At 57.1% G+C, this 22,900-nt stretch overlaps 9 protein-coding genes across 9 annotated transcripts in view; 6 read left to right on the forward strand and 3 right to left on the reverse strand.

Moving 5' to 3' along the window:
- Positions 1 to 519: 519 nt before the first annotated feature.
- On the reverse strand, positions 520 to 3,448 carry CHGG_02772 (uncharacterized protein; the record flags this gene model as incomplete). Its single annotated transcript, XM_001229287.1, has 4 exons — positions 520 to 836; positions 898 to 2,090; positions 2,143 to 2,488; positions 2,590 to 3,448. 4 exons carry the CDS (start codon positions 3,446 to 3,448, stop codon positions 520 to 522), a joined length of 2,715 nt encoding a protein of 904 aa, XP_001229288.1.
- Positions 3,449 to 4,617: 1,169 nt separating this feature from the next.
- Positions 4,618 to 5,985, forward strand: CHGG_02773 (uncharacterized protein; the record flags this gene model as incomplete). The annotated part of the gene is made up of 2 exons (XM_001229288.1): positions 4,618 to 5,400; positions 5,455 to 5,985. 2 exons carry the CDS (start codon positions 4,618 to 4,620, stop codon positions 5,983 to 5,985), a joined length of 1,314 nt encoding a protein of 437 aa, XP_001229289.1.
- A 527-nt stretch (positions 5,986 to 6,512) lies between these two features.
- CHGG_02774 (uncharacterized protein) lies at positions 6,513 to 7,997 on the reverse strand (the record flags this gene model as incomplete). Its single annotated transcript, XM_001229289.1, has 1 exon — positions 6,513 to 7,997. The coding sequence occupies one exon, from the start codon at positions 7,995 to 7,997 to the stop codon at positions 6,513 to 6,515; it is 1,485 nt and encodes a 494-aa protein (XP_001229290.1).
- Positions 7,998 to 8,352: 355 nt separating this feature from the next.
- On the reverse strand, positions 8,353 to 11,349 carry CHGG_02775 (uncharacterized protein; the record flags this gene model as incomplete). The annotated part of the gene is made up of 1 exon (XM_001229290.1): positions 8,353 to 11,349. One exon carries the CDS (start codon positions 11,347 to 11,349, stop codon positions 8,353 to 8,355), a length of 2,997 nt encoding a protein of 998 aa, XP_001229291.1.
- A 594-nt stretch (positions 11,350 to 11,943) lies between these two features.
- On the forward strand, positions 11,944 to 13,654 carry CHGG_02776 (uncharacterized protein; the record flags this gene model as incomplete). The annotated part of the gene is made up of 2 exons (XM_001229291.1): positions 11,944 to 12,188; positions 12,244 to 13,654. 2 exons carry the CDS (start codon positions 11,944 to 11,946, stop codon positions 13,652 to 13,654), a joined length of 1,656 nt encoding a protein of 551 aa, XP_001229292.1.
- Positions 13,655 to 14,283: 629 nt separating this feature from the next.
- On the forward strand, positions 14,284 to 14,929 carry CHGG_02777 (uncharacterized protein; the record flags this gene model as incomplete). Its single annotated transcript, XM_001229292.1, has 3 exons — positions 14,284 to 14,352; positions 14,449 to 14,497; positions 14,610 to 14,929. The coding sequence occupies 3 exons, from the start codon at positions 14,284 to 14,286 to the stop codon at positions 14,927 to 14,929; spliced, it is 438 nt and encodes a 145-aa protein (XP_001229293.1).
- Positions 14,930 to 16,780: 1,851 nt separating this feature from the next.
- On the forward strand, positions 16,781 to 17,776 carry CHGG_02778 (uncharacterized protein; the record flags this gene model as incomplete). The annotated part of the gene is made up of 1 exon (XM_001229293.1): positions 16,781 to 17,776. The coding sequence occupies one exon, from the start codon at positions 16,781 to 16,783 to the stop codon at positions 17,774 to 17,776; it is 996 nt and encodes a 331-aa protein (XP_001229294.1).
- A 2,137-nt stretch (positions 17,777 to 19,913) lies between these two features.
- On the forward strand, positions 19,914 to 21,171 carry CHGG_02779 (uncharacterized protein; the record flags this gene model as incomplete). The annotated part of the gene is made up of 3 exons (XM_001229294.1): positions 19,914 to 20,353; positions 20,411 to 20,832; positions 20,894 to 21,171. The coding sequence occupies 3 exons, from the start codon at positions 19,914 to 19,916 to the stop codon at positions 21,169 to 21,171; spliced, it is 1,140 nt and encodes a 379-aa protein (XP_001229295.1).
- A 1,272-nt stretch (positions 21,172 to 22,443) lies between these two features.
- CHGG_02780 (uncharacterized protein) overlaps positions 22,444 to 22,900 on the forward strand; it is a gene marked incomplete at both ends in the record, with an annotated part of 1,527 nt that continues 1,070 nt past the window's right edge. The window contains 2 exons of the mRNA XM_001229295.1: positions 22,444 to 22,496; positions 22,597 to 22,829. Coding sequence (XP_001229296.1) covers positions 22,444 to 22,496; positions 22,597 to 22,829 — 286 coding nt within the window. The remainder of the gene's footprint in view (positions 22,497 to 22,596; positions 22,830 to 22,900) is intronic.

Here is a 22,900-nt window from a genome sequence, read left to right on the forward strand (position 1 = left end):
GCGTTTTCTCCTCACTTCCCTACCTTGCTCGAGCGGCCGCCAGTGTGATGGATATCTGCAGAATTCGCCCTTGGTCACGACTCTGATTTTCAGCGCCGCTTCTGCATCGCATCATCTCTGCGTTCTCGGGGTTATATAGCATATCGGGGGGTTTCAGGCGCGGTCTGGTTACGGCGCAGGCGGGTTGAACAAGGGGGCTTTTTCAACCGGGGCATACTATCCGGCTCTCCAGTTATTGATTCATTGCTCTTACGATGATACCTCGAGGATCGGGCATAAGGACAGGAGGGTACTTTTGGTTTTTTTTCGTTCCTTTTCTCCTTTTTCTGGTTTACATCCTCACATTCACTCTCACCATCTCTATGCATACAGTAACGGTTGGAAGCGGGGTTGGCCGATGGCTCATGATAATACCCTCTCAATGCAAGTTGTTATCTCGATGATGCGCTCCTTAGATATGTGTTGCCTGCAACCTCTCACATCGCAAGATGCTTCTCGTACGCTACATGGTCTAGCAAGCTACCAATGACGGACACAAAGCAGGTACTCGCTCATGGCCGTCAGCAAGTTCCACACGTCCTTGCGCTTCATATCCTCCTGCAGCGCGATCCGCTCCAGCGCCGACCGCCCGTTGAAATACTTGCAGAACTCGGGCCACGCCTTGGCCACGCGCTCGTCCCAGTCCACCGCATCCCCGGATCCCCCCGCCCCCCGCACCGTGAGCTGTTCCGAGTCGGCCCATCCCTCCCCGCCCAGCCGGACCGGGGCCGGGACCTGCCGCTGGACCTCTGGACTCCTCCCTCCTCTCCCCCACATGGGCGCTGGTGCCCCTTTCCCTGCTAGCACCCACCACATGCCTCTCCGCCCCCTCCCCGCGCCGCCCATCCCTCCTCCCACCAGCAGCAGCACCACCCCCATTAGCCGCAGCATCCACGCCCACACCCACGCGATCCCCAAACCGCCGCCCAATCGCGCTCAGGTACAGACTCTCCTTGCCCGTCGCCTTCTTGGCGTCCAGAATCACCTGCGGCGCCATCCCCGCCAGGTGCCGCGCCCGGTTGACGCTGGGGTGTGCCGTCGCCTGCGGCACCGCCTTGCGCGCGTGCGCCGTCGCGCGCTCGGCAAGCACCCGGGCGGCCTTGTCGGCGAGGCGGGCGAGGCGGGCTTTTTCGGCAGCTTGTTCGGTGGGGGTGGGCTCGGCGGTGTTGTCGGGGTTGCTGTTGGGGTTGTTGTTGCTGTTGGTGGGGTCGGAGGGGTTGCTGTTGGTGTTGTTGTTGTTGGGGTCGGAGGGGTGGTGGTTGGTGCTGTTGTTGGTGCTGTTGTTGGGTGGTTGGGGCGGCGGTTGGGAAAGGAGTGGTGGTGGCGTGGCGGAGGGTGTGTAGGGGCGGTTGTTGTGGGCGGTGCTGTTGAGGGTGCTGGTTCTGGTGGCGGGTGAGGTGGGTGTCGAGGAGGTGGGGACGAGCGAGGTTTGGGAGAAGGATAGGGAGAGGCCACGGAGGCTGGTTGACGATGGGGATGGGACCGGATGGTCTGACAGGAGAGGAAGGAAGGTTGAGGAGGACCCGGTTAGGGCTGGTTCGCCCGGAGTTGGAATGGCTAGACTTGCAACGGTGACGCCGTCGTTTCCTGCGCTCCCTGCATCTCGACCCGTGTTCTGGGCAGGCTTTGCGCGGGCGATCTCCTCAGCTTCTAACGCGTATTCGACCTCGTAGATAATCTCAGGCCAGACGACGACGTAAGCAAAGGTGCACAGCTGCGTGACCCAGCCACCGCGCATCAGCCAGGCTAACATGGCCATGTAAACGGGGCGGTGGGCTTTGCTAGGGCAGTGCAGCTTGTAGGGCCGCGGGGCGACGCTGAGCTCGGCGAGGAAGTTGGGGAGGGTCGGCGAAAGGGGAAACTGGCGAGCCCATTGGGTGGCGGCCTGGGGTAGTTTCCGTAGGTCGCAGTTGGGGCTCACAATGTACATGTCGCGGGCGTGCAGTGGTGGGATGGCGATGGCACGCCGCCAGAAGATGAAGTGCTGGGCAAACTTGCGCACCTGCGTGGGTGTGAGGATGTTGCTGGATTGCTGACAAACCTGGTAGAAACTATGCGATGTTAGTTGTCAGGGGTTGACGCCAAAGAGTCGTCGTCACATACGAGAGCGTTGGTTTGCAGTGGCGCACAAACTCGATCATGGCGAGAGTGGTCTCATCGGCATCGTTCTGGAGCTCTGCTGTCACCCGCTTCTCGTCCATGACGAGCAAAAGAGCAAAGTTCTTGTCAAGAAACCCTGGGGTTTCAGCCGCTTCCTCACCCATGAGCGAGTTTGCCGTTGTTAACCAGACGCCGCTCTGGCCCTTCTCGCCCTCTTGGGGCAGATCGGGTACATGGAACGGGACTGGGATCTGGACCGAGTGAGTTACTGCGCCCTCGACGGTATCCAGCTGCAGAACGGCTATCCTATTCAGCGAGACAGCTTCGTAGATGTCCTGCATGGATGCTGCTAGAGATGAGGTAGAGAGTATCTCCTCCCACAGCAAACTCATCTTTCTTTCTGCGGGCCGAGTCAGCCATGGTCACGGCATGGTGGTCCAGGCTACCTACTGTCCTCGCGCCCTTTATCTTTGAGGGCCAGGATCCGCTTCGATTCCTTCCAGACAAAGTCACTCCGCTGTTGACAATATTTGTAGGCCTTGTTGATTTTTTTGATTATGTGCGTGAACATTATGTCGACGAGGGGCTTGACCTCGTGCTTTTTCGGGTTGAGGAAGAAGACCAGGTTGAACATGGTCATGGAGCTCTTCTTATCCTCGGCCTCCTCGGCCGACTTGGTGAGGGGCTTCAACGTGTCTCTCACCTCAATCCCCTCGGCGCTCCCTGAGCCCCTCTCGCCGCCGCTCCTGGCTGACCCGCCAGCGTCCGTTGCGAACGGGTCATCGTCTTCTTTCTTGGCGGGCCCTGGTTCCTTCGGCGGATGCCGTTGTTTTCCTGGTTCCTTGGCCTTTTTCTTCTTCCACACACCGTTCTCGGGCACGTGGATTGGGTACGAGACACAATATATCGGGTCCAGGGACACTTGGAAGAGGCGTTTGTGGTATGCCCTGGCCGGTTTCAAGATGTTCTCTAAATCTTTGGTGGGAAAGCCAGCGACGTGCTCCCAGGGCACAATCTGGGTACCGCTTTCTGTCACGAGGTGGTCGTCATGATTCCACTGGGCCAGCTCGGCAGCAAGCAACGCCGAAGACGAGCCAGTCTCTATCCTCGCCTCGCGTGAGGGACGACCAGGCAAAATGTCATCGTCCTCGTCAACATCGTCGCCGCCATCGGCATCTCTCTTTGAGGTCCCAGGTGGCAGGAGGCGAGGTGGGTAGTGAAAAACGAACCGGGGGCCATCACGGGAACGGTTGATGACAAGAGCGACGCCCAGGAAATTATCCGTGTTTGGGAGTACGGGGAGTGCCATAGCTCCGGGATGTGTGGTGGATCCGGGGCATGGGAAAAAGGAGAGAGAGAGAGCGTTGAGGAAAGAAGAAAGCAATAATCAGACAGGGACAGTAAGATAGGCAGGCAGTGACGAATCAAAATCCCGAAATTGGCAGGCCCCTTATTTTTCTCATCCGATGAAAAGGAGAAGGAATCGACAACAACTACAGTCAGTATAGAGCTTTCGAGCCCCGATCCAGTCCGGCAGTCCCCGAGATTTTCGGCTTCGAGTGGAGGTTGTCATTGGTTGTGAGACGGTGTGGGAAGTGGCGAGTCGGCGGCGACGGTCAGATGCCACAGCAAGACCCTGGAATTGCATGCTGCGGTTAGTTAGTGACTTCAGTGACGCTGCCGAGACAACAGCACTGCATCACTTGCACCACCAAAGTTAGTGTCCAATTAGCGTGCCAACGTGCCAACCGCCCCTGTATTGGGTGACTGGGTGAGCCCAGACGAGGCGGGGCAGCGTGGGGGTTAGCTATGACGATGCTTGGGCCAAATCACAACCGAGAAGCCCCTAAGATGAACCATTGAGCAGGGGCATCGATGGCACAAGGGTCTGCGCGGGTTCCTTTCAAAAACGCTACGCAACAAACTTCCAGGTAGAGAAGGGCAACTGATCGTGTGAGCGAGCGGACGGGAATCCAAAGCGGCCTCCCCTCGAACAATCAATCATAGCGAGCATTTGCACAGCCGGCGCCACCACGTCAGGTTTTCCCTCATTTTGCCGCTCTCCTTGTTCCCGTTTCAAGGTCCCATTCTTTTTTTAACGACCTGCCTTACTACACTAGGTAGAGTACATAGTTACCAACGCAGTTCGGCAGAGCATTTCAGATTGCCAGCTTTCTCATCCCTGTGCGTCCGAGTCCGCTCCACCGCTCCCTTTTCTGTGTACCTACATAGGTAGTACCTTCTCCCCAAGCACTCGCTTTGAGCCACCCCAGCTTCCCTTTTTCAACTCTTGCAAGTCCTTCGGCAAGTATTTATGGTTGAAAACTTTAACCTTCTTGCTTACAGCTCCACGCACCCCGCTCTTTTTTAGCCATCGATTTATTAGAGAAACCAAGCTCTCGAAACCCGTTCGACTCGAGCGTACGCGTCCGCTGTCTCCCCGCCATTTCGGCTGTTCCACAACCCCACCTACCTATCATGGCTGTCGGCCGCGAAAATGGACACACCAAGGGCGCCGAAGAGAACGGGGACCAGCATCCAATTCCTAGCATCGCCCTGACCTATGAGAGCACCGACCCAGAGAGATCCGCCCGTCGCCTCGTGCAGGTCATTCGCCCTGACTGGCGGTCGCCCGACTCGAACATCGAGCTCGTTCGTTTCACCGAAGGTATCACAAACACCCTCTTCAAGATAGTCAACAAGCGCCCCGGGCTATCCAAAAGCGATATCGATAAGGAGGCCATCCTCCTACGGGCCTACGGCCAAGGTACCGACCTTATCATCGACCGGCACCGCGAGGCCCAGAACCATGAGTTGCTCATGAGGCACGGCCTGGCCCCCCAACTGCTTTTGCGCTTCGGGAACGGCATGCTGTACCGCTTTGTCCCGGGCGCTGTCACCCAACCCGAGGATCTGCGCAAGCCCGAAATCTACAAGGCAGTCGCACGCCGTCTGGCCGAATGGCACGCCGTCGTGCCCTGCATATCAGCCCGCACTGGCCACAGCCGTAAGAACTCCAGAGTGGACGGGGCTGTGGGCGTTGCCCTGGATAGCAACCTCGGCGACGACGAGTTCCAGTTGGCTCTTGACGGCGTCGCCCCGGGAAAGCCGCCGCCGAACATCTGGACTGTTATGCAGAAGTGGATCTTTGCTCTGCCAACCGAGACAGAGGCCGAGATAGCCCGGCAAGCTGAGCTGCAACAAGAGTTCAAGAAGCTCGTCTCGGAGCTGAGCCATCGGCCGGGCTTGGGTGTGAATGGGGTGAGTCAACACCACCCTCCGAGATGCCATCGTTTGCTAACTTGCTTGTCCCAGCTTGTTTTTGCGCACTGCGATCTCCTGAGCGGAAACGTCATTGTGCTGCCCAAGTCCCAACTTGCCAACGGCGACAAATCCTCTGAGCCCACGGTCGCCTTCATTGACTACGAATACGCGACACCTTCGCCCGCTGCGTTCGACCTCGCGAACCACTTCGCCGAGTGGGGTGGCTTCGACTGCGACTACAGCGTCCTGCCGACACGCACACAACGGCGCGAGTTCATTTCTGAGTACATAACCTCATACTTCGAAAAGAAGAAGCCGGGTAAGAGTGCTACTGTTGATAAAGCCGCCGAAATCGAGCAGCTTCTCCAGGAGGTGGACCACTACCGTGGCCTTCCCGGCTTCTACTGGGGAATCTGGGCCTTGATTCAGGCCACCATTTCCGAGATCGACTTTGACTATGCCCGGTACGCCGAGACAAGACTCGGAGAGTACTATGCCTGGCGGGCTGAGGTGACCGGGGCGCGGGAAAAGTCCGGGCAGGAGATGCCGTTACGGGAACGGAGATGGGCACAAGAGAAATAGAGCAGGGAAGAGCTTCTTTGAGAAACCATCTTTCGGGATGAGACTAATAGCACCCATGGCGCCTTCTGCGAAGCGTGGCATTGGGCGCGTCCGGCTTAGCGTTGTCATTCAGGATATGGAGCATAGGTAAAAAAAAGGGGCGACATTCAACATGGGCTCGGATACGCCTTCTATAGCGGCTATAGATATCTGGGCTTTGTTGGGTTGTGTCGTTATGAGCGCGAACCAAGCATTGGAGGTATAGGGGCGCGCAAGCGGAATAATGGGAGAAAACAAATACAATTACTTTTCAACATCTCGTTGGGTTAAGCTGAGATGAACCCGAACCATGGCCTGTTGAAGTGACTACCGTGCTGGGTATAAATATATGCTCCATCCCAGAGGCTACCCGTTCGTTCCCTTGTATAACCGCTACCCATGCACAACGTTGAAGTATCCCATCGAACCGAATCATGACTTGAAAACCCTGCGCCGGTGCGCAAATGCGGTGTTGAACAATAAAAATCCCCTTTCACCCACTACTGAGATCAGACATCAGGCTCCTCCTTTTCCTTTTCCCCCTTGAAGTATTTGGTCGCGACGAACGGCATCTTGGCTACCACGGCCTTCCTTGGCCGGCCACGGACCAGCACGTCGACCTCTCTCCCGACCTTGTGAAAGCCGGTGTCGACATAGGCCATGGCGATGTTCTTGCCCAGGGTAGGGCTGGGGCACCCACTGGTGACGACACCGACCTCGACCGGCTGGAGACCCTCTTCGACGCGGGTGACGATCTTGGCGCCCTCTCTCGCCGGCGCGCCCTCGACGATCAGCCCAACCCGGCGACGATCCACTCCTGGTTGGCCCTTGCCCTTGGCCTCAAACTGCTCCGAAATTACCTCGGCGCCGTAGTAGCCGGCGTCAGGCCCACGCCGCTGCTTGGAGACGACCCATCGGAGCGAGGCGTCGACGGGAGTGGTGGTCTCGCTCAGGTCGTGGCCATACAGGCACAGACCGGCCTCCAGCCGCAGACTGTCGCGCGCGCCCAGGCCCGCGAGCTGCACCTTCTCCGGCCCGCCGGCCTCCAGCAACGCCTCCGTCACGCCAACCGTCTCGTCGGCAAGGATCGAGATCTCGAAGCCGTCCTCCCCGGTATACCCGCCCCGGCTGATCAGCACGGAGCTGCTGGTCCCGCCGCCGCTCATCTTGAGCTTCGCCCACGCCGACTGCCCAAACCCCAGCCTCCGCAAATTCAACTCCTCCCCCTCCGCCAACACCATCTTCAAAATCCCCTCCGCCTCCGGCCCCTGCAGCGCAACCAGTCCCTCCCGACTCCACCGTTCCTCCACCACCCCCAACCCCTCCCCCACCACCTCCCGATTCCACTTCTCCACCTCCCTCCCAAAATACCCATCATCCTTCTCCCGACACGCCGCATTCGTCACCACATAGAACCTCCCCTCCCCCTCCAACCTCGTCACCATCAAATCATCCACAATCCCGCCCGACCCATCCTCCTTCATCAGCACCGCGAGGGTACTCCTCCCCGGCGGCAGCGCGGCAATACCCGCAGGCGTGACGCGCTGCAGGAAGGCGGCGGCGCCGGGGCCGGAAAAGACCCGCTGCACCATGTGCGACACGTCGAAGAGCGATGCGTGCGCCCGCGTGAACAGGTGCGACTCGCTCACGCTGAGGTTGGCGTATTGCACGGGCATCTCGAAGCCGCCGAAGGGGACGAGCTTGGCGCCGTGGCGGAGGTGCAGGGCGTGGAGGGGGGTTTTTTGGAGGGGGGTGGTGGTGGTGGTGGTGGAGGGGGTGGAGGCGTAGTGGCGGGTTTGGGTGTGGGTTTGGGGGAGGCGGGTGAGTGTGGTTTGGTGTTTCTGTTGCTGGGTTTGAGGTTGGCCTTGTTGTTGCGTGAGAGAGGTTGATGATGTGAGAGTGCGGGTGGTGGTGTATCGCCTGGCGGTCTGCGATGGGGCCCGGCAGGCACCCCGGAGGGTCCTCGCCAGAGCGATTGATCTTGTGCTCTGCATTGTGGAAGTTGCAGTAATCAATTGGGCTGTTGACGAGAGAAAAAGGTAGGGAAGAGGGCGGAGGGGAAACAGAGGGGACGATAAGAAAAGGCGAAAGCGGAAGTGGCCGGTGACTTCATGTCGTTAGCCGACATTGGCCGAGGCGCAATCCCCGGGATCGGCCCCGACTTGGCAGAGCTGGAGGTGGGTCGCCAGTTATGGAAACCCGCCTGCCCTAACTGACCGAGTATCCGGCTCCTTGGATCGGGAGATATATACGACCAGCTACATCATTGGGTTTCGGTTTGCGCAGCATATGTTGAAAACGGGTATCAGATCGCATTAGTTAGTGGCCTCTCTCTCTCTCTCGCTCACTCTAGAATCCCCTCCCGGCTCGCTTCCGGACCGGCTTCACCACCGCCCCCGACGTGACAGTCTTCTTGTCCTTCGATGGCCCGGTCTTCTTTACCAACTTCAGCTCCTCCTCCGCCTGTAGCTCATCTTCCTGTCGTTTCTTGTCCGCCGCCATCTGCGCCTCAATCTCCATCTTCCTGTTGAACTCGGTCTCCGTAATCCGTTTCTCCCGTGCCGAGTACCCCTTTTCCTTGATCGAGTAGAAGACGCCTCCGAGATCAGCCAGCCAGTGAGGGTCCACCGATGTCACCGTTGACATGTACTCCTTGGACGTCAAAATCAACTCGTGATACACGACGTAGTCTGGCAGGAACCCCAGTCCGTAGAGTGCACTGGTCGGGTGCAGCTGCACCGTCACGCTGGTGCGTAGGTTGATGTACTCCCCAATGCCCTTGACCTTCGCCGCCTGGTGGTAGTAGCCCGAGCAGATGCACTTGCGAATGATATCCCAATCGGTGCCGCAGCTGACCATCTCCATGTTCTGCATCTTGATGATGTCCAAGAGCTGGTCCCGGACTTCCTTGGCTCGCCGCAGCGATTTGGAGTGTAGGAAGTGCTGGATACACCACCTATCGTTGTACCCGTTCGCCTTCCACTGCGTGTACACGTGGAGGTATGTGAGATGGTCCGACTCAGGCACAAAGAACTTTTCGCGCGCCGCGTCAGACTCTTCCTGCCGCTCCTTGGGCCGGTAAAAGACGTTGGGTACGGAAAGCATGGAGACGATCGTCACCATCTCTTCGCTGCAGCCATACATTTCCGACATGATTAGCAGTTTGGCGAGCGACGGGTCCATGGGGAACGCGTTCATCTTGCGCCCGAGGTCGGTCAGTTCGCCCAGGTTGTCCAACGCACCCAGCGCCCACAAGTCGAACAGCGAAGTAGTAATGGTATCTTGAGGTGGCGGATCCATAAAGTCAAAGTCAAGCAGGTCCTTGACCCCGAGCGACTTGAGAAGCAAAACTGTGTTGCTTAGGTTCGTCCGCTGGATTTCGGGTATTGTTTGGATATACATCTCGTCCCTGAATGCCTTCTCGGTGAAGAGGCGATATGCTTGTCCGGGGCCAGTCCGGCCGGCACGACCGGAGCGCTGCGACGCATTGGCTTGCGAAATAGGCGTGATCTGAAGAGTGTCCATACCCATCCGGGGATTGTACACTTTGAGCTTGGAAAACCCTGCGTCGACCACGTACATGATACCGTCGACGGTCAAACTTGTCTCGGCAATGTTGGTCGCCACAATGCATTTCCGGACGCCCGGAGGAGCCCGATCGAAGATCTTTGCCTGAAGATCCGCAGGCATCTGACTGTAGATAGGGAGGATGCTGAGCTTGGGGGGGTCGTTGAGCGCGTCTAGCCGGTCGCGGACCAGCTCGCAAGTCACCTCGATATCCTCCTGGCCTGTCATGAACACGAGGATATCCCCGGCGGGTTTTCCCACGTGGATGGCCAGAACCTGTTGTACCGCTTGGTCGACGTAGTCCTCGACCGGTGACCGGTGGAACATGACATCTACCGGGAACGTCCGGCCAGGAATGGTGAACTCGGGAGCGCCGCCGTAGAAGTCGGAGAAACGTTTCGAGTTCATGGTGGCTGAGGTGACGATCAGCTTCAGATCGCGCCGCCTCTGGAGAATCTTCTTGAAAAGCCCCATCAAGACATCCGTATTCAACGCTCTTTCGTGCGCCTCGTCCATGATGATGCACGAGTACCTGTCCAGGTCCGACTCGTTGAGTGACTCCCGGAGTAACACGCCGTCTGTCATGTACTTGATGACCGTCTCCTTGCTGGTGCAGTCCTCGAACCGGATTGCATATCCAACCGTGCCGCCTAACTTTACTTCCATCTCTTCGGCAACGCGCTTGGCAACACTCATGGCTGCCACTCTGCGAGGTTGCGTACATCCAATCATGCCAGTTTTTCCGTAGCCATCCTCGAATAAGAACTGGGTGAGCTGCGTCGTCTTGCCGGAACCCGTCTCTCCGATCACAATCACCACCTGGTTATCCCGGATAACGCGTAACAGCTCCTCCCGCACCGCGAACGCGGGTAGGAATTCACGCTGCTCCCTCAATGATTTGCTTTGGCTAAAGCTGCTTGCGCCCTCGGATTTCTTCAAGTGGTCACTGAACTTGTTGGTGTTTTGCGCCTTGGAGTCATCCTCGACGGCGATCGGAAGCGCGCTGTCGGTATCCTCGTCCTTGACGCCCATCAAGTTGCCCAGCGCTGTCCCGGCTACGTTCGTGGCCTCCTGCGCTTGCTTTGCGCGTTCTCGTTGTTGCCGGCGGTCTCTAACCACCTTGCTGCCTTTCCTACTGAACACGGCCATGTCGCTCTGTGCGTCCCGGACGGCGGGGACTGGTTCGAGCTGTTTCGTGAAGACGGTCCGTCCATCCAAGAAAGGGGGTCGCAAGTCGTGAACCAAAAGATGGACACGCGTGCCCTCTTGGTCGTCCTCGAAATCGGCGCCCATGTCTCGCCTTTGCGCTACCCCCGATGTAAGCATCCTATTGGTCTCCCACGCGTCGACATCCTTCTGCTTTTGTACTTGTCGCACGTTCATGCCCCGTGAGAACTGCCCAACCTTCTTCTCCACCATTGCGGCTTCCCTCTCCTGCGCCGCCCACCCGTTATCACCACCGAACGGGTTGTGCGTGTCATCGCCAAATGTGTGGCCTCCAAGGTCATCGTCACCGCCGTACCAGTCGCGGTCCAGCGCGTTGACGGCGTCTGGGTCGTTCACCCCGGCCTCGGGGCCGTCGAACTCGCGTTGTCGTGGTGTGGCGGCGCCCGCAAGACGTGATCCGCCGCGCGGCGTTGAACTCCTCGAGTTGAAAGTGCCATTGTTCCTATTTTGAACGCGGGATGGCAAGTCACCGAATCGATCATCGGAACGAAGCGGGTTAAAGTCGAGCTTCCGCCGCTTGTTGGAGCGGTCGTCTTCGTAGTCGCGGACCATAATATCGAGTTTCAGAAGGAGTAAGGCACAGCTGGTTTTGTCCGACTTCGTAGGCGGCCTAGACCCCAAAAACCTTCGGTGTGTTGCTCGAAGGGCTGGTTGCTTGTTGACTTGCCAAGAAGACCCAACCTCAATCCCGTCGCCTCCAAGGAGAAGTTGGTTGTGGAATTTCTGGAGCTGCCGTTTCTGACCATGTGGGTCATCAATACCGATTTCTGATTAGCTATGAAGTCATCGAATCCTATCAAGCCATCCTACCACCCTCTGGCCGAAAAAAGAAACCGAACTCGAAAGTGTAACAAGATATCAGAAAAAGAGGAAGAAGCAAATGAAACCGAGCCAGAAGAGATAGGTAGGGCATGTTCTCGAGGCTTGTGAAAATGACGGGTCCACACTAGCCAAAAACGGCATCCCAAACAGCGACACAGCACAGCACTCAGGAAGCTCTCCTTAGCCAAGCACAGCCGAACGATAAGATAAGCCCCGCCGCCGGCCCCACTGAAAAGTTGAGGGACGAAATCTTCAATCGCGAAAGACTATAAGCTTTCCATTTAGCCCTTTTAAAAACACACACGAAAGCCTGTTGTCTCCAAAATGGCGTCTATGATAACAAGTACTGCCTGGGTGCCGCGTGGTTTTGCGGCACCTTTCCCGACCAAGTACACCTTCGACGAGGAAGAGTTTGAGCGCATCGCGAAGTTGGCGCAGCTTCAGCTCGACGACGCCAAGGAGGATCTGGTCGAGGCGCAGGAGAAGGAGGCGGAGCCGGAGAAGGAGAAAACACCAAAAAAGAAGAGCAAAGAGAAGTCGTCTGCAGAAGACGACGATGATGCTTCAGAGTCCGTACCCATAGCCCACGACAGTCCCCGAACCGGCGCTAACCCTATTCCATAGCATTGACATCGACGACGACCTCAAGGAATACAACCTCGAGAACTATGACGACGAGGAGGAGCCCCAGGGGGAAGCCCAGTCTATGGGTATGTTTGGGAATGTCAAGTCGCTCGCTTACTACGACTCGAACAAGGACGACCCGTACATCACCCTAAAAGACGACGCCGAAGACGAGGATGAGGACCGAGAGGACTTGCAAATTCTGGCCACCGACAATCTCCTACTAGCTGCGAAGGTCGAGGACGAGCTCGCGCATCTCGAAGTCTACGTGTATGAGGACGCGGCCGACAATCTCTACGTTCACCATGATATTATGCTCCCTGCGATACCATTGTGCGTCGAGTGGCTCGACATCCCCGTCAGCAAGCCAGGCGTCGACAAGGACTCATCCGGAAATTTCGTTGCTATCGGCACCTTCGACCCAGACATCGAAATCTGGGACCTGGACACAATCGACTGCATGTACCCCAACGCAATCCTGGGGCAGGGGGGCAACGCGGAGGAGGACAAGAAAAAGAAGAAAAAGAAAAAGAAGTCCAAAAAGGCCAACGACGAGTACCACGTCGACGCGGTGCTAGCCCTCGCAGCCAACAGGAAACACCGGAACCTACTCGCATCGGCGTCGGCCGACAAGACGATCAAGCTGTGGGACCTGCACACGGCCAAGTGCGCCAAGTCGTACAGCTACCACACGGATAAAGTATGCGCGCTGGCGTGGCACACAGTCGAGTCGACGGTGCTGCTGAGCGGCAGCTACGACCGCACGGCGGCCATCGCCGACATGCGCGCGCCCGGCGAGCAGCCCACGCGTGTGGGCGTCGAGAGCGACGTCGAGGGCGTCCGCTGGGACCCGCACGACCCCAACTTCTTCTACGTCTCGACCGAGCGCGGCATCGTCCACTACTTTGACGCCCGCAACGCCTCCAAGGACCCCGCCGCCAGCAAGACCGTCTGGAAGCTGCAGGCCCACGACGAGTCCATCTCGTCGTTCGACCTGAACCCCGTGATCCCCGGGTTCATGGCTACGGGGTCCACGGACCGGACGGTCAAGCTGTGGAACATCAGCGCCGAGGGCCCGTCGCTGGTCGTGTCACGCGATTTTGACGTTGGCAAAGTATTTTCTACGAACTTTGGCCCCGACAAGGAGGTCGCCTTCAGGCTGGCTGTGGCCGGGAGCAAAGGCACCGTGTCCATCTGGGATACTAGCACGAACGGGGGTGTTCGGAAGGCGTTTGGGCAGAGGGTCCCCAGCAAGGCGGATGCCGATGGCGAGGTTGAGGATCGCCTCGTTGGGGTGGAGGATGATGAGAGCAGCAGTAGTGAAGATGAAGAGGATGAGGATGAGGACGAAGATGACGACGGTGCTGCGCTGAGTCACGATGGGGATTCCATGGACGAGGACGAGGATTAGACCGCATTTTACTGGGTGTATGCGTGGATGGGAGGACTGGAATCATCGATTGCCTGGTCTAGACTCGATGTTTCAATATGCCGAGATGTATACCCGATTTTTGACCGTTGTTTTGGGAGTTAATCTGGCTCCCCTCCAGCCCAGATGTTGCTGGGATGTGTGATGGTAGCATTCCGGACGCCAATCTTGGGTTATGGCCAAGTTTCACGCTATACTATGTCTGTTAAAGCAGGTTTTATCGAAGAGTTAGTCGTTGATCAACAGCCGCAAGCTTCACTTGATTCCGTTCCAAAAACAGCTGGGGGGGGGTTGCATGACATCTGCCTCCGATATATACACTATGTCCATAAAGTAGCGGCGGGTCCCCAGTTTATGCATTGGTTGACGATCTTTGGCCACGGTCATGTGTCAGTCGAGTCGGTGTTCGCGGCCCGACATCGAGTGTGGAGATCGATCGCGAATCCGAAGATCTGTAATGATCTGAGAAACTGCCACGTCAACGAAGTAACGGTTTCTTTTCTAGAAATTTTATGGGGTCAATGATGATAGACGAGATCGGTAGAGTTCTTGCCTTGGCAATATATACTAGGTACCTCTTGTCCCGGCACGTGTAGATATTGTCAAGAAGAATGTTCTGCGGTTCCCGGAAGCCATTCAGAGCCTCTGAGCCTTCGTCTGACTTCGATGCAGCTGGTGGAGTGAGTTCCTCCGCCACGTGGAGCCCGACGGCGCGGTTTCCCCGCGAGAAGCACGGGCGCATTTCTCCGAAAGATAAACTAACTAGCGGCGGCTAGGGTCGGAGTTCATTCCAAACCACCGGCGCTGCGGCGCACTGGCACTCGCGTCTTTTGCCCTTGGGACGAACTGCGCACTCCGGGCAGGGAGGGGCAAGATCAGCCGCGCGCATGGTGAAGAAACAAGCCACCGATCTCCTGATGGCTGTTGGACGTTTCAGATGGAATTGCCCTTCCAGAAGCAATGACCAGGGTAAACGCCCGGCCAATCAGCACCTCCTCGCGCTTTAGCCCCGTTTCAACTGCAAAAACAGAGCCCAATCCCAAGCCCTCAGTGGGCAGGGGAGAAGTCTGCAACGAAGAGGGGAGGGCCAGGGTGGCCGTCGCCCCGGTCACACTCCGAGCCCGCGGCCGATCAACCGGGCAAGATGGGTGGGTGGATGACGGCGAAACGCTCGGCGATGTTTCTTCCCAAAATCCAAAAGTCCAAAAGCCAAGAAACACATTTTGCTGCTGCCTTTTCGATATTTTGCGTCAATGAAATGAGCAGGTCGATGGCTGTCATGCAATCATCCGAACTGCTGAGCTGCCGTTTAGCTAACGTGGACCCTCTCGATTAACGACCACGTTGATGCCTGCTTCTCCAACTCTGCTTGATGCAGGTACCCACGATTCTCATGCGAAGAACCCTGCGCATGTGAGAGGCCTGGCCTATGGGCGCCGAGGTGGCCCGGCTGACTTGCAGAACACCAACCGCGCGGTATTTTAGTTTGTGAAGAGGACGCCCGTCCCCACGCGCGTGATGCGCTTGAATCCCCCTTTTCTTCTCGTGCCTCTCGATATCCGCCGACAGTGCGTGGCGTGTGCGCTTTCCGTCACCAAAATCCGACTTGCCGTCCTTGCCACTGCCGAGCATGAAAAGGGGATGGTCTTCTGTGGTGTGAGCGAGTTGGGGGGACTCTCTCTTTCCCATTGGCCCAGTCTCAGTGGGCTCGAGAGGAGGGCCAACCAGGGCCAACCAGAAGTCAGGGATAAAGTAGAGGCCCACTCTCACAGGGACTCACGGACTGCGGGTCAGGGCCTCGATGGCGGGTTGGGCGGGTGCAGTCACTGGAAACGGGGCGACCGGGCCCGGTCCCCTTGCGATCACCACCGGTCCTTGCATTGTGGTTTGCTCCCGCCCACGCGGCCAGGCAAACCTCCCCAAGGGACCATCACTTTGATCAACCCCCCTGGATGAGGGAAGAAAAGACACCGAACCACGCGCCGAGCAGCACCAGCAGGTTGCAGGCCATGGCCAGACCACAAGTGGTGACTGGTACCCCTCCCACGCGCCATGCCAAGTGAAAGTGCATGTAACAGCTACCGACCTCCACATGTGTTTCCCCCCCGGCGTGGAAGTTTGTGGTTCCTCCCCCCAAACCTCATGCCTTTCCCTTTAATGATCGGGCCCTCCCCTACCCCCCCTCGTTGCAACCTTTCCCTTTCTGAGCTTCCTTCCGATCTTTTCGATCTGCAATTTGCATTACATACTCTCCTTCAACGAATTCGTTGAACTGTTCGGAGTTCCTCATCGCGGGCCCATTTGGACTCTCGAACCAGTTTCCATTCCTTTTCCCTCCTTGAGCGGAGACGACACCACCACGTCTAGAACATCTAGAACCACGACTGTCCCCAGTCTGACACGTTCCCTCCGAAGACGAAAAACAAAAATAGCCCCTGCGCAGTTATATCAACGGCATCAAAGACCGTTCCGGTATTTAGGGTTGACGGACTGGATCCACGCGCAACAAAAAACCCTTCGAAAATCACTGGCATCTCTTTGTGGGATTACCACCGAGGGCTTCTTTTCATTCATCAATTTTCTTTCTTGCCTAACCCGCCGAGCAATCGCCTCCGCGCGTGGTTAAATTTCTTTGACTAGGTTGCATTCTGGAGCAGTGCTCTTACAACTGGTTTGGGTCATACGATCTGAGACAGGCACTTCGTCACCTGCGATCTCTTGGACCGATTTGATAGGGTGCGGGAACCGACTGTAGTAACCTTCATCAGGAGGCGTGCTACGAATCGCGCACAAGGCTCATCTGGCGCAACGTCACACTGGCGTTGGATCACAAGACTCTGCCAGCGTCCCAGCAGTCTCATCATCTCCAGAGTCGACACTAGTTCTTAACTAGCTTGCCGATCCTCACCCATTCCTTCAACTAAACCACCGAGAATTGGCATCGACGATTTATATTGAGCGCTCTCAACACTCGACGTTCAGCAAGGGCCGGTTTCGAATTCGACTCGCTGCCTCGAATTTTATTCTGAGGCTGCGGGTGTTTTCAATCCCAGTATTTCTGAGCCTTCTACGACGGTAATCTCAAGGAATAAGAGTCAATAAGTCAAGATGTCTCTCGCCAGGGCCTTCACGACCCGAAGGGTCAAGCAGAGTATTCAGGTGGCTGAAGAGAAGAAGGCAAATACTCGCAGCAATTCGGTGAGAGGGTCGGTCGGGACTCTCAGACACAAGATCTCAAGCCCAGTCGAACTCATTCACACCACCAATATGCTCTCATACAATGCGCCAGATATCAACCCCATGTCGGCATCCTCCACGGGCTCATCACACAGGTCTGACGACGACATGTCCATGTCTGACAGCGCGCTCACGAATGGTACAACTCCCCCCACAAGTCCCGATGTTGAGTCGCCTGCGAAAAGGTCCCGCTCCCCAGAGCCGAACCATCTCTCCTGCTTCTTCAGCGTGGCGCCCGTCCAGCAGCAAAGCCCTGGTCCCGCAGCCCGGCCCGAGGTGCAGGTGCTTCCGCAGCGCACTACCTCTCATTCCTCTAAGAAGCAGTACAACACGCTCGTTCGGCAACGGTCAGCGTCGGGGCTGTCCCAGCAATCCCAGCAATCCCAGCGCACCGTCTCGACAAAAGCAAGCTTCACCTTCTCGCGGTCCTCATCCACCAGCACAAGTACCAGCGTCAGCTCGACCCCAGCGCACCACCACCAACACAAACCCAAGCTCCCCAGCACCGCAAGCCCAGCCCCAGCACCGACCCCGGCCTCGCCACCCCGACAGCAACCACACCCCAGGCAGCGTAGCAACAGCAACAGCAGCAGCGGCAGGAGGGACTTTTCCGAGTCGCAACAGCAACAGCAACCCCATCACCACCACCAACACCACCCATTCGGCAACGAGCTGGCGCAGGTGTCGGAGCTGGCGGAGGAGTACGGCGTCCAGGAGCAGATGGTGGACGCGTCGGAGCGCGAGGAGAAGGCCATGCTGCAGAAGGGCCTGCTCAAGTTCAGCGCCGACGAGTACATGAGCGACGTCCGCGCCTTGTTTGCCAGCTTCATGGTCCCCCCGAGACCTGTCGCGGCGGCCTGGATTTGAGTGGGGTGGCTTTTTTCTGGGGTGCCTTTTTTGGGGTGTGGGCAAGGGCATTTGATCATGTGCTGCCATTCGTTCTTTGTACATACTTTTACAAGATGTGGGTTCGTTTTAGGGAGTGGTGGGTGAGCCCGAGAGAGCGGGGTGGGTCGGGTCTACGAGGTTGATTTGTGTGTTGGACGGACGGCACAACCTGATGTTTTTACGATTGGTTGCGCGGGAAATGGGGAGGGGGGAGGTGTGGATTTTCGTTTGGGGCCGCGGAAGGCGGATGTTGTTCTAAGAGAGAACATCATCACACTCGCTCGCTTTACTGTCCTGCGGTTGACAGTCACATACATACCCTGGGGCATGGCTTGGGGGAGGGGGGCAAAGGGAAGAAGGTACACGGCGGCGTTGGGAAAACTTGTTTATGGGCAGACGGACACCTCCTGTCTTTTGTGATTTAGATTCGTCTTTTATTCTGAGATACTCCCTGCGCTATTTGGAAGGACGGCGGCAATGTTGCTCTGTTTACACGATACATTACATTCTCGGTTCTGCGGTTGTTACGCGTCTATGTTGTTCCTCATCTCGTGATAGTAGGGCAAGAGTATGACTGACTAATCAGGTAACTATGGCCGTTAAAGGCCGTGGCCGGCCAGCATGGGCCGTGGGGCGTCAACATAGGAAATAGGAAGGCACCCGTCCCGATGGTGATCCCGAGCACGAAAATAGAAACAACCACGGGAGGGATATGGCCTCGACCTAGTTCAGGGCCGACCATTGAGGGCTGAGGCGGACTAGATGGGCGGGCGCTTGGCCACTCTTCCGTTGGTCGTCGTCTCATGCAAACGCCGTTACACCCATCTGGAAGAACGGAAAGGGGCCCGCTGACTGGTGCCGTGCATAGTTGCCTGCAAGATCCACACGGTAGCCGGTAGCCGGTGATAAGTGCGGTGTACAAGCATACGTTGGTCTCGGGATAAGACATGGCGCGTCGTTATGCGACGACAATATACGGCATCGCGGGTGGCGACCAAGTGAGACATGAGAACCCGATGTCCTGTTCCACGGCTGCGTACTTTGCGTGCTGGTGTACTGACTGCCAGATAGCAGACAAAATGGGACAAGAGGGTGGACCATTCCTATGATGTTTCACCGCTCCCATTCCCGAGGTCAACAACCCCGGGAAGCATGCCATCTTTCCCGTCTTGTCGCGAGGCCGGCCTACGGAATCTACGGATTTATCACCATGTAACTACTAGTCCGGCGGGCCAACATCCCACGGCCTATGCCTTTTTCTACGCCACCCCGGGAGAACATAGTAGAAGAATTACACAAGGCTACAAACCCGGCCAGCCCGCCCCTAAAAGCCACACGCCTATTTCCGGCGGTGAACGGCAATCGGCAGCCCGTGAAAGTAGGCCGAGGGCCGCCGGCCAGGTAACCGGGCCTGAGTCGATCTCCCGAGTGGGTCCGGGGCCAAGAAACAAGGCCAGCCGGCCGGGCGGATTGCCCGGCGCACCGGGCTGGGCTGCCGGGCTGGTTTTCTGGTGCCGAGCCGTTTGGCGTTGGGAATTATGGAAGCTTGCGGGCCAACACAGGTCTTCGGGTTGTTTGGGCTTCGATAGATATTTGCTCCTTTTGTTCTGGCATTCGGCATTCGTTCGGATTCGGGTCGTCGCTGTTATTGGCAGCACCAGTTGTCCCTGTTAATCCAGAACCCCCGTCTTTTTCTTGTCGGGTAGGCGACGGACGGTGGTGAATCTAGAGGGCTATATTGAGCACAGTTGAGTTTTTACCATGCTCATGTGCCGTTTCTTGTCGCGAACTTATCTGTGTCGTTGACATCCTCCACGAAACAACCGGCGTTTTTGGCTAGTAAAGGTTCCCTTGATCTAGTTCAAGCCAGATACCTAAATAAATTTGCGATAATTATCTAGATAGGCAGTAACTAGGCATGAGTAAGTTCATGTGTTGTCAACTTAGAAATACGGAGTTGGTCTCAAGGTGGAGAGTACAAACAATAGGGTTAGGGTTGGCGGTTAGGTGGTGTCCGTTCATCTTCAAGCTGCCGCTGCCAGCCGGCTGGCTGCATCAATCACTCTCCACAGCGCCACCGATCCAGCCACCATCGACTCGACTCCGATTACGCAACATGGCAACCACCAGCGCCGAACCAGAAGATGTACCCCAGGTGGTGTTCCGCCCAGGGAAGAAGAGGAAGATTTACCGACAACGCCCAACAGAGCTCGACAGCGCAATCAGCAATGATGAGATAACAAACGAACCCGGCCTTGCCTCATCGAGCAGGCCTACTGCAGCCGTTGAACAGGACGAAGACGATCAAAACCTCTCGGTCGCCGACGTCATACGACTGCGGAATTCCCGAAAGCACAGGCATGGCGGCGTTGGGTTTAGCACAGGGCCATCTGGCCTCGGCGACGATAGGGCGACAAGGGAGGACTCGGAACGAAGCCTGGTGCTCCATGGCAGCGCAGATGCTCAACAAGGAGCGGAGGCAGCTGTCATTGGCGGTATCTCAAAACGCTTCGCGCCGCAGACGGGAATGGTCGGCGAGTTGGTCAACAAGCACATGTGAGTCGGACCCTCAGAAACAGGAGCGGAGACAGGAACGGCGGCTGATCAAGCAAGGGAGGAATACGTAGAATCCGAGTTGGCTAGACGAAAGCGGCACGCCGCAGAAGCCGCCGCGCAACAGCAACAATTAGATGGGGAGTGGCGCGAGGATAGCGTACCCTCATCTACCGGCGACGGCCAGCCGGCGACGAGTTCGACAGCTCCCGGCCAGGGCGATTCCCAGCGAGTGCTCCACGGCCGTCTTCTTGAGATTGATCTCGGCGACGAGGCTCGCGCACGAAACATTGAGATGACGGAGCGCGCCAGACGGCGACTACAAGGGCAGATCGACGAGGAAGAGCTCGAAGAGAGCAAGGGACGGCCAAGAAAGGTCCGCCTCGGGCGAGACGGCAAGCCCATGCGCTCAAGGAACCGCCGCGGAAGCGACGATATCAAACGCGACCGGCTCGTGGAGGCGTTCTTGAGCGAAAACAGGCGTAAGTGGCTCTCTAGCCTGCCTCGTTTTGCATGATTAAACAGGCCACTAACCCACCTTAGTCGACATCTACGACACACAATCGGAGCAGACAGCCAACCCGGCAACCCTCGAGGAGGAGGATGGCGCTGCCGACGACAGGATCGCCGAGGAATTCCGTCGGGAGTTTATGGATGCGATGGCGCAGCGAAATCGGCGGAGGAGAACGGCCCAGCCCGCCAAACCCGGAGCGAAGAAGGAGGAGATTCTCAGAGGTCCGAAACTTGGCGGCAGCCGTAATGCAAGAGCAGCCATGCGGGATCTGTTGCTCAAGGAGCAGGTCAGCAAACAGAGGAGATGAGGCTCTTCTGCACGGCTGGTTGGATCCGGGGCGGAACCTCGGGCTCGGGATCTGGTAACTTGCGCGCGCCGACATTCACTTGTTTAGGGTACCACCCACCAACAAACAGCTGAGCAGTTCAGCTTCAATCTTCATCTCGCAACCCCTCATTTCAAGCCAAGGAAAGCCAAAGGTTCCAACAAGAAACGATTGCAGATTGATTACCACTAACACCATCACGTGAAATGCTAAACAAACATTGGCGCAAGCGTGAATCAGCCGCTCCCCACTCGATGGGTTGATCGGTGCCAAAAGAAGACTACTCTCAGCCCCATGGGAATTGATTGCTGACAGCATCCCCCGGCCCCGCCCCGAGGGCTCGCTCTGGGGGGGTTTCATTCTCGCATTGTCTGTCCCCAGGCATCCTCTTCACACCTATTGAGAGGAAGGACGGAACGTGTTTCGGACCATAAAATGGCCGATCCATTGTTACTGCAACCATCTTTTTTCCTGTGTGTGATGCGCGAGGAATGACCCGTTCATCGGCGGCATGAACATGTGTCGCACAGTGGGCGTGTGTGCTATTTAAGGCTGGCGGTTGCTCGACCGATTCGTGAGTTCTGGGGGCCGTCGTGGAGTAAGCGCGAAAACGAAGACAGGATGAAAAACTACCAGTCTACCATGCTGATGGGAAGGAAGGAAAGCTCGGGAATGGGGAGGAGAGAGGACTGAACCTCCTGTTATGACAAGCTTTTTTGAATGTTCTTCGTGGCGTCGTCGGGGCGTTTTGTTCAAATCTCCAAACTTGCCCGTCCATTCGGATTCCTGTTGACTGCGTGAGGAAGGGATTGGCAGGAAAAGGATGATACCCCATGCAGCCCTTCGAAACGTTGCGCCGCTTTGGGGATGGTGTGCGGTGGATGACAGGGGGCTCTGGTTGGTGAAGCTGTGCCGCTCAGCCTTTGGGCTATGCAATAGGACCGCGCAATCCTTCCAACCCAGCTGAGTGCTTGGGTTGGGGCCAGGCATGGATGGACTGCGGAGCGAAGAAGGTGGTGCTGACACGGGATCGGAGCCTCGTTGCCCACACTCTCTCCCCTCAACGCGCCAGGTTGGTCACTTTTTTTTTTCCCTACTCCCGCTCGAAGGACATATCCCAATCGACGACAGTTTACGACGTGTCCGCCGCGACGCCGGATTTACAGCAGCCAGCACCGTGCTTTGGAATGTGCAATGACCCACGGATTCTAAACAATCGAATCATCGAGTCCTCGAGTCTGGTCGACGACAACAATGGGGATATCGAGGGTGAGGGCTTGGCTAGCCGTGGCGGCCCTAGCGCTAGGGTCCGTTCAAGGGGATGTCGTCGAGTTTCACGTCTGGATTTGAAGGGAGCTGGGATGACAACACAGCAGTCGTTTCGTTCTATGAAATCCTCGGTCGAAGGTTTGAGTGGACGACATCCTCGGACATCATTGTCCAAGGAATTACGCTGTGGTCTCAAACCCAAAATCGAACCATCGGCCAAGGGGGGCTAGTAGCTGGTGACGGTTCGGGAACCGGGCCACCTTCTGGGGGACATATCCGTAAAGTTGAAGGAATGATCCCGGCCGACCTAGATCGTCGAGATCCGCAGGGTAACGTTGGGAATGGAGGAGGACTAGAGGTGCAACTTGCCTGTGAGTTCCGCTTCTTCTTGATGGATTTGCCTCTCCTTGGTGCTCAAACATTGCATAGTCGTATCAACTTC

The sequence above is a fragment of the Chaetomium globosum genome, genomic scaffold (assembly GCF_000143365.1).
Source record: "Chaetomium globosum CBS 148.51 scaffold_2 genomic scaffold, whole genome shotgun sequence".
NCBI classification, from domain to species: Eukaryota; Fungi; Ascomycota; class Sordariomycetes; order Sordariales; family Chaetomiaceae; genus Chaetomium; species Chaetomium globosum.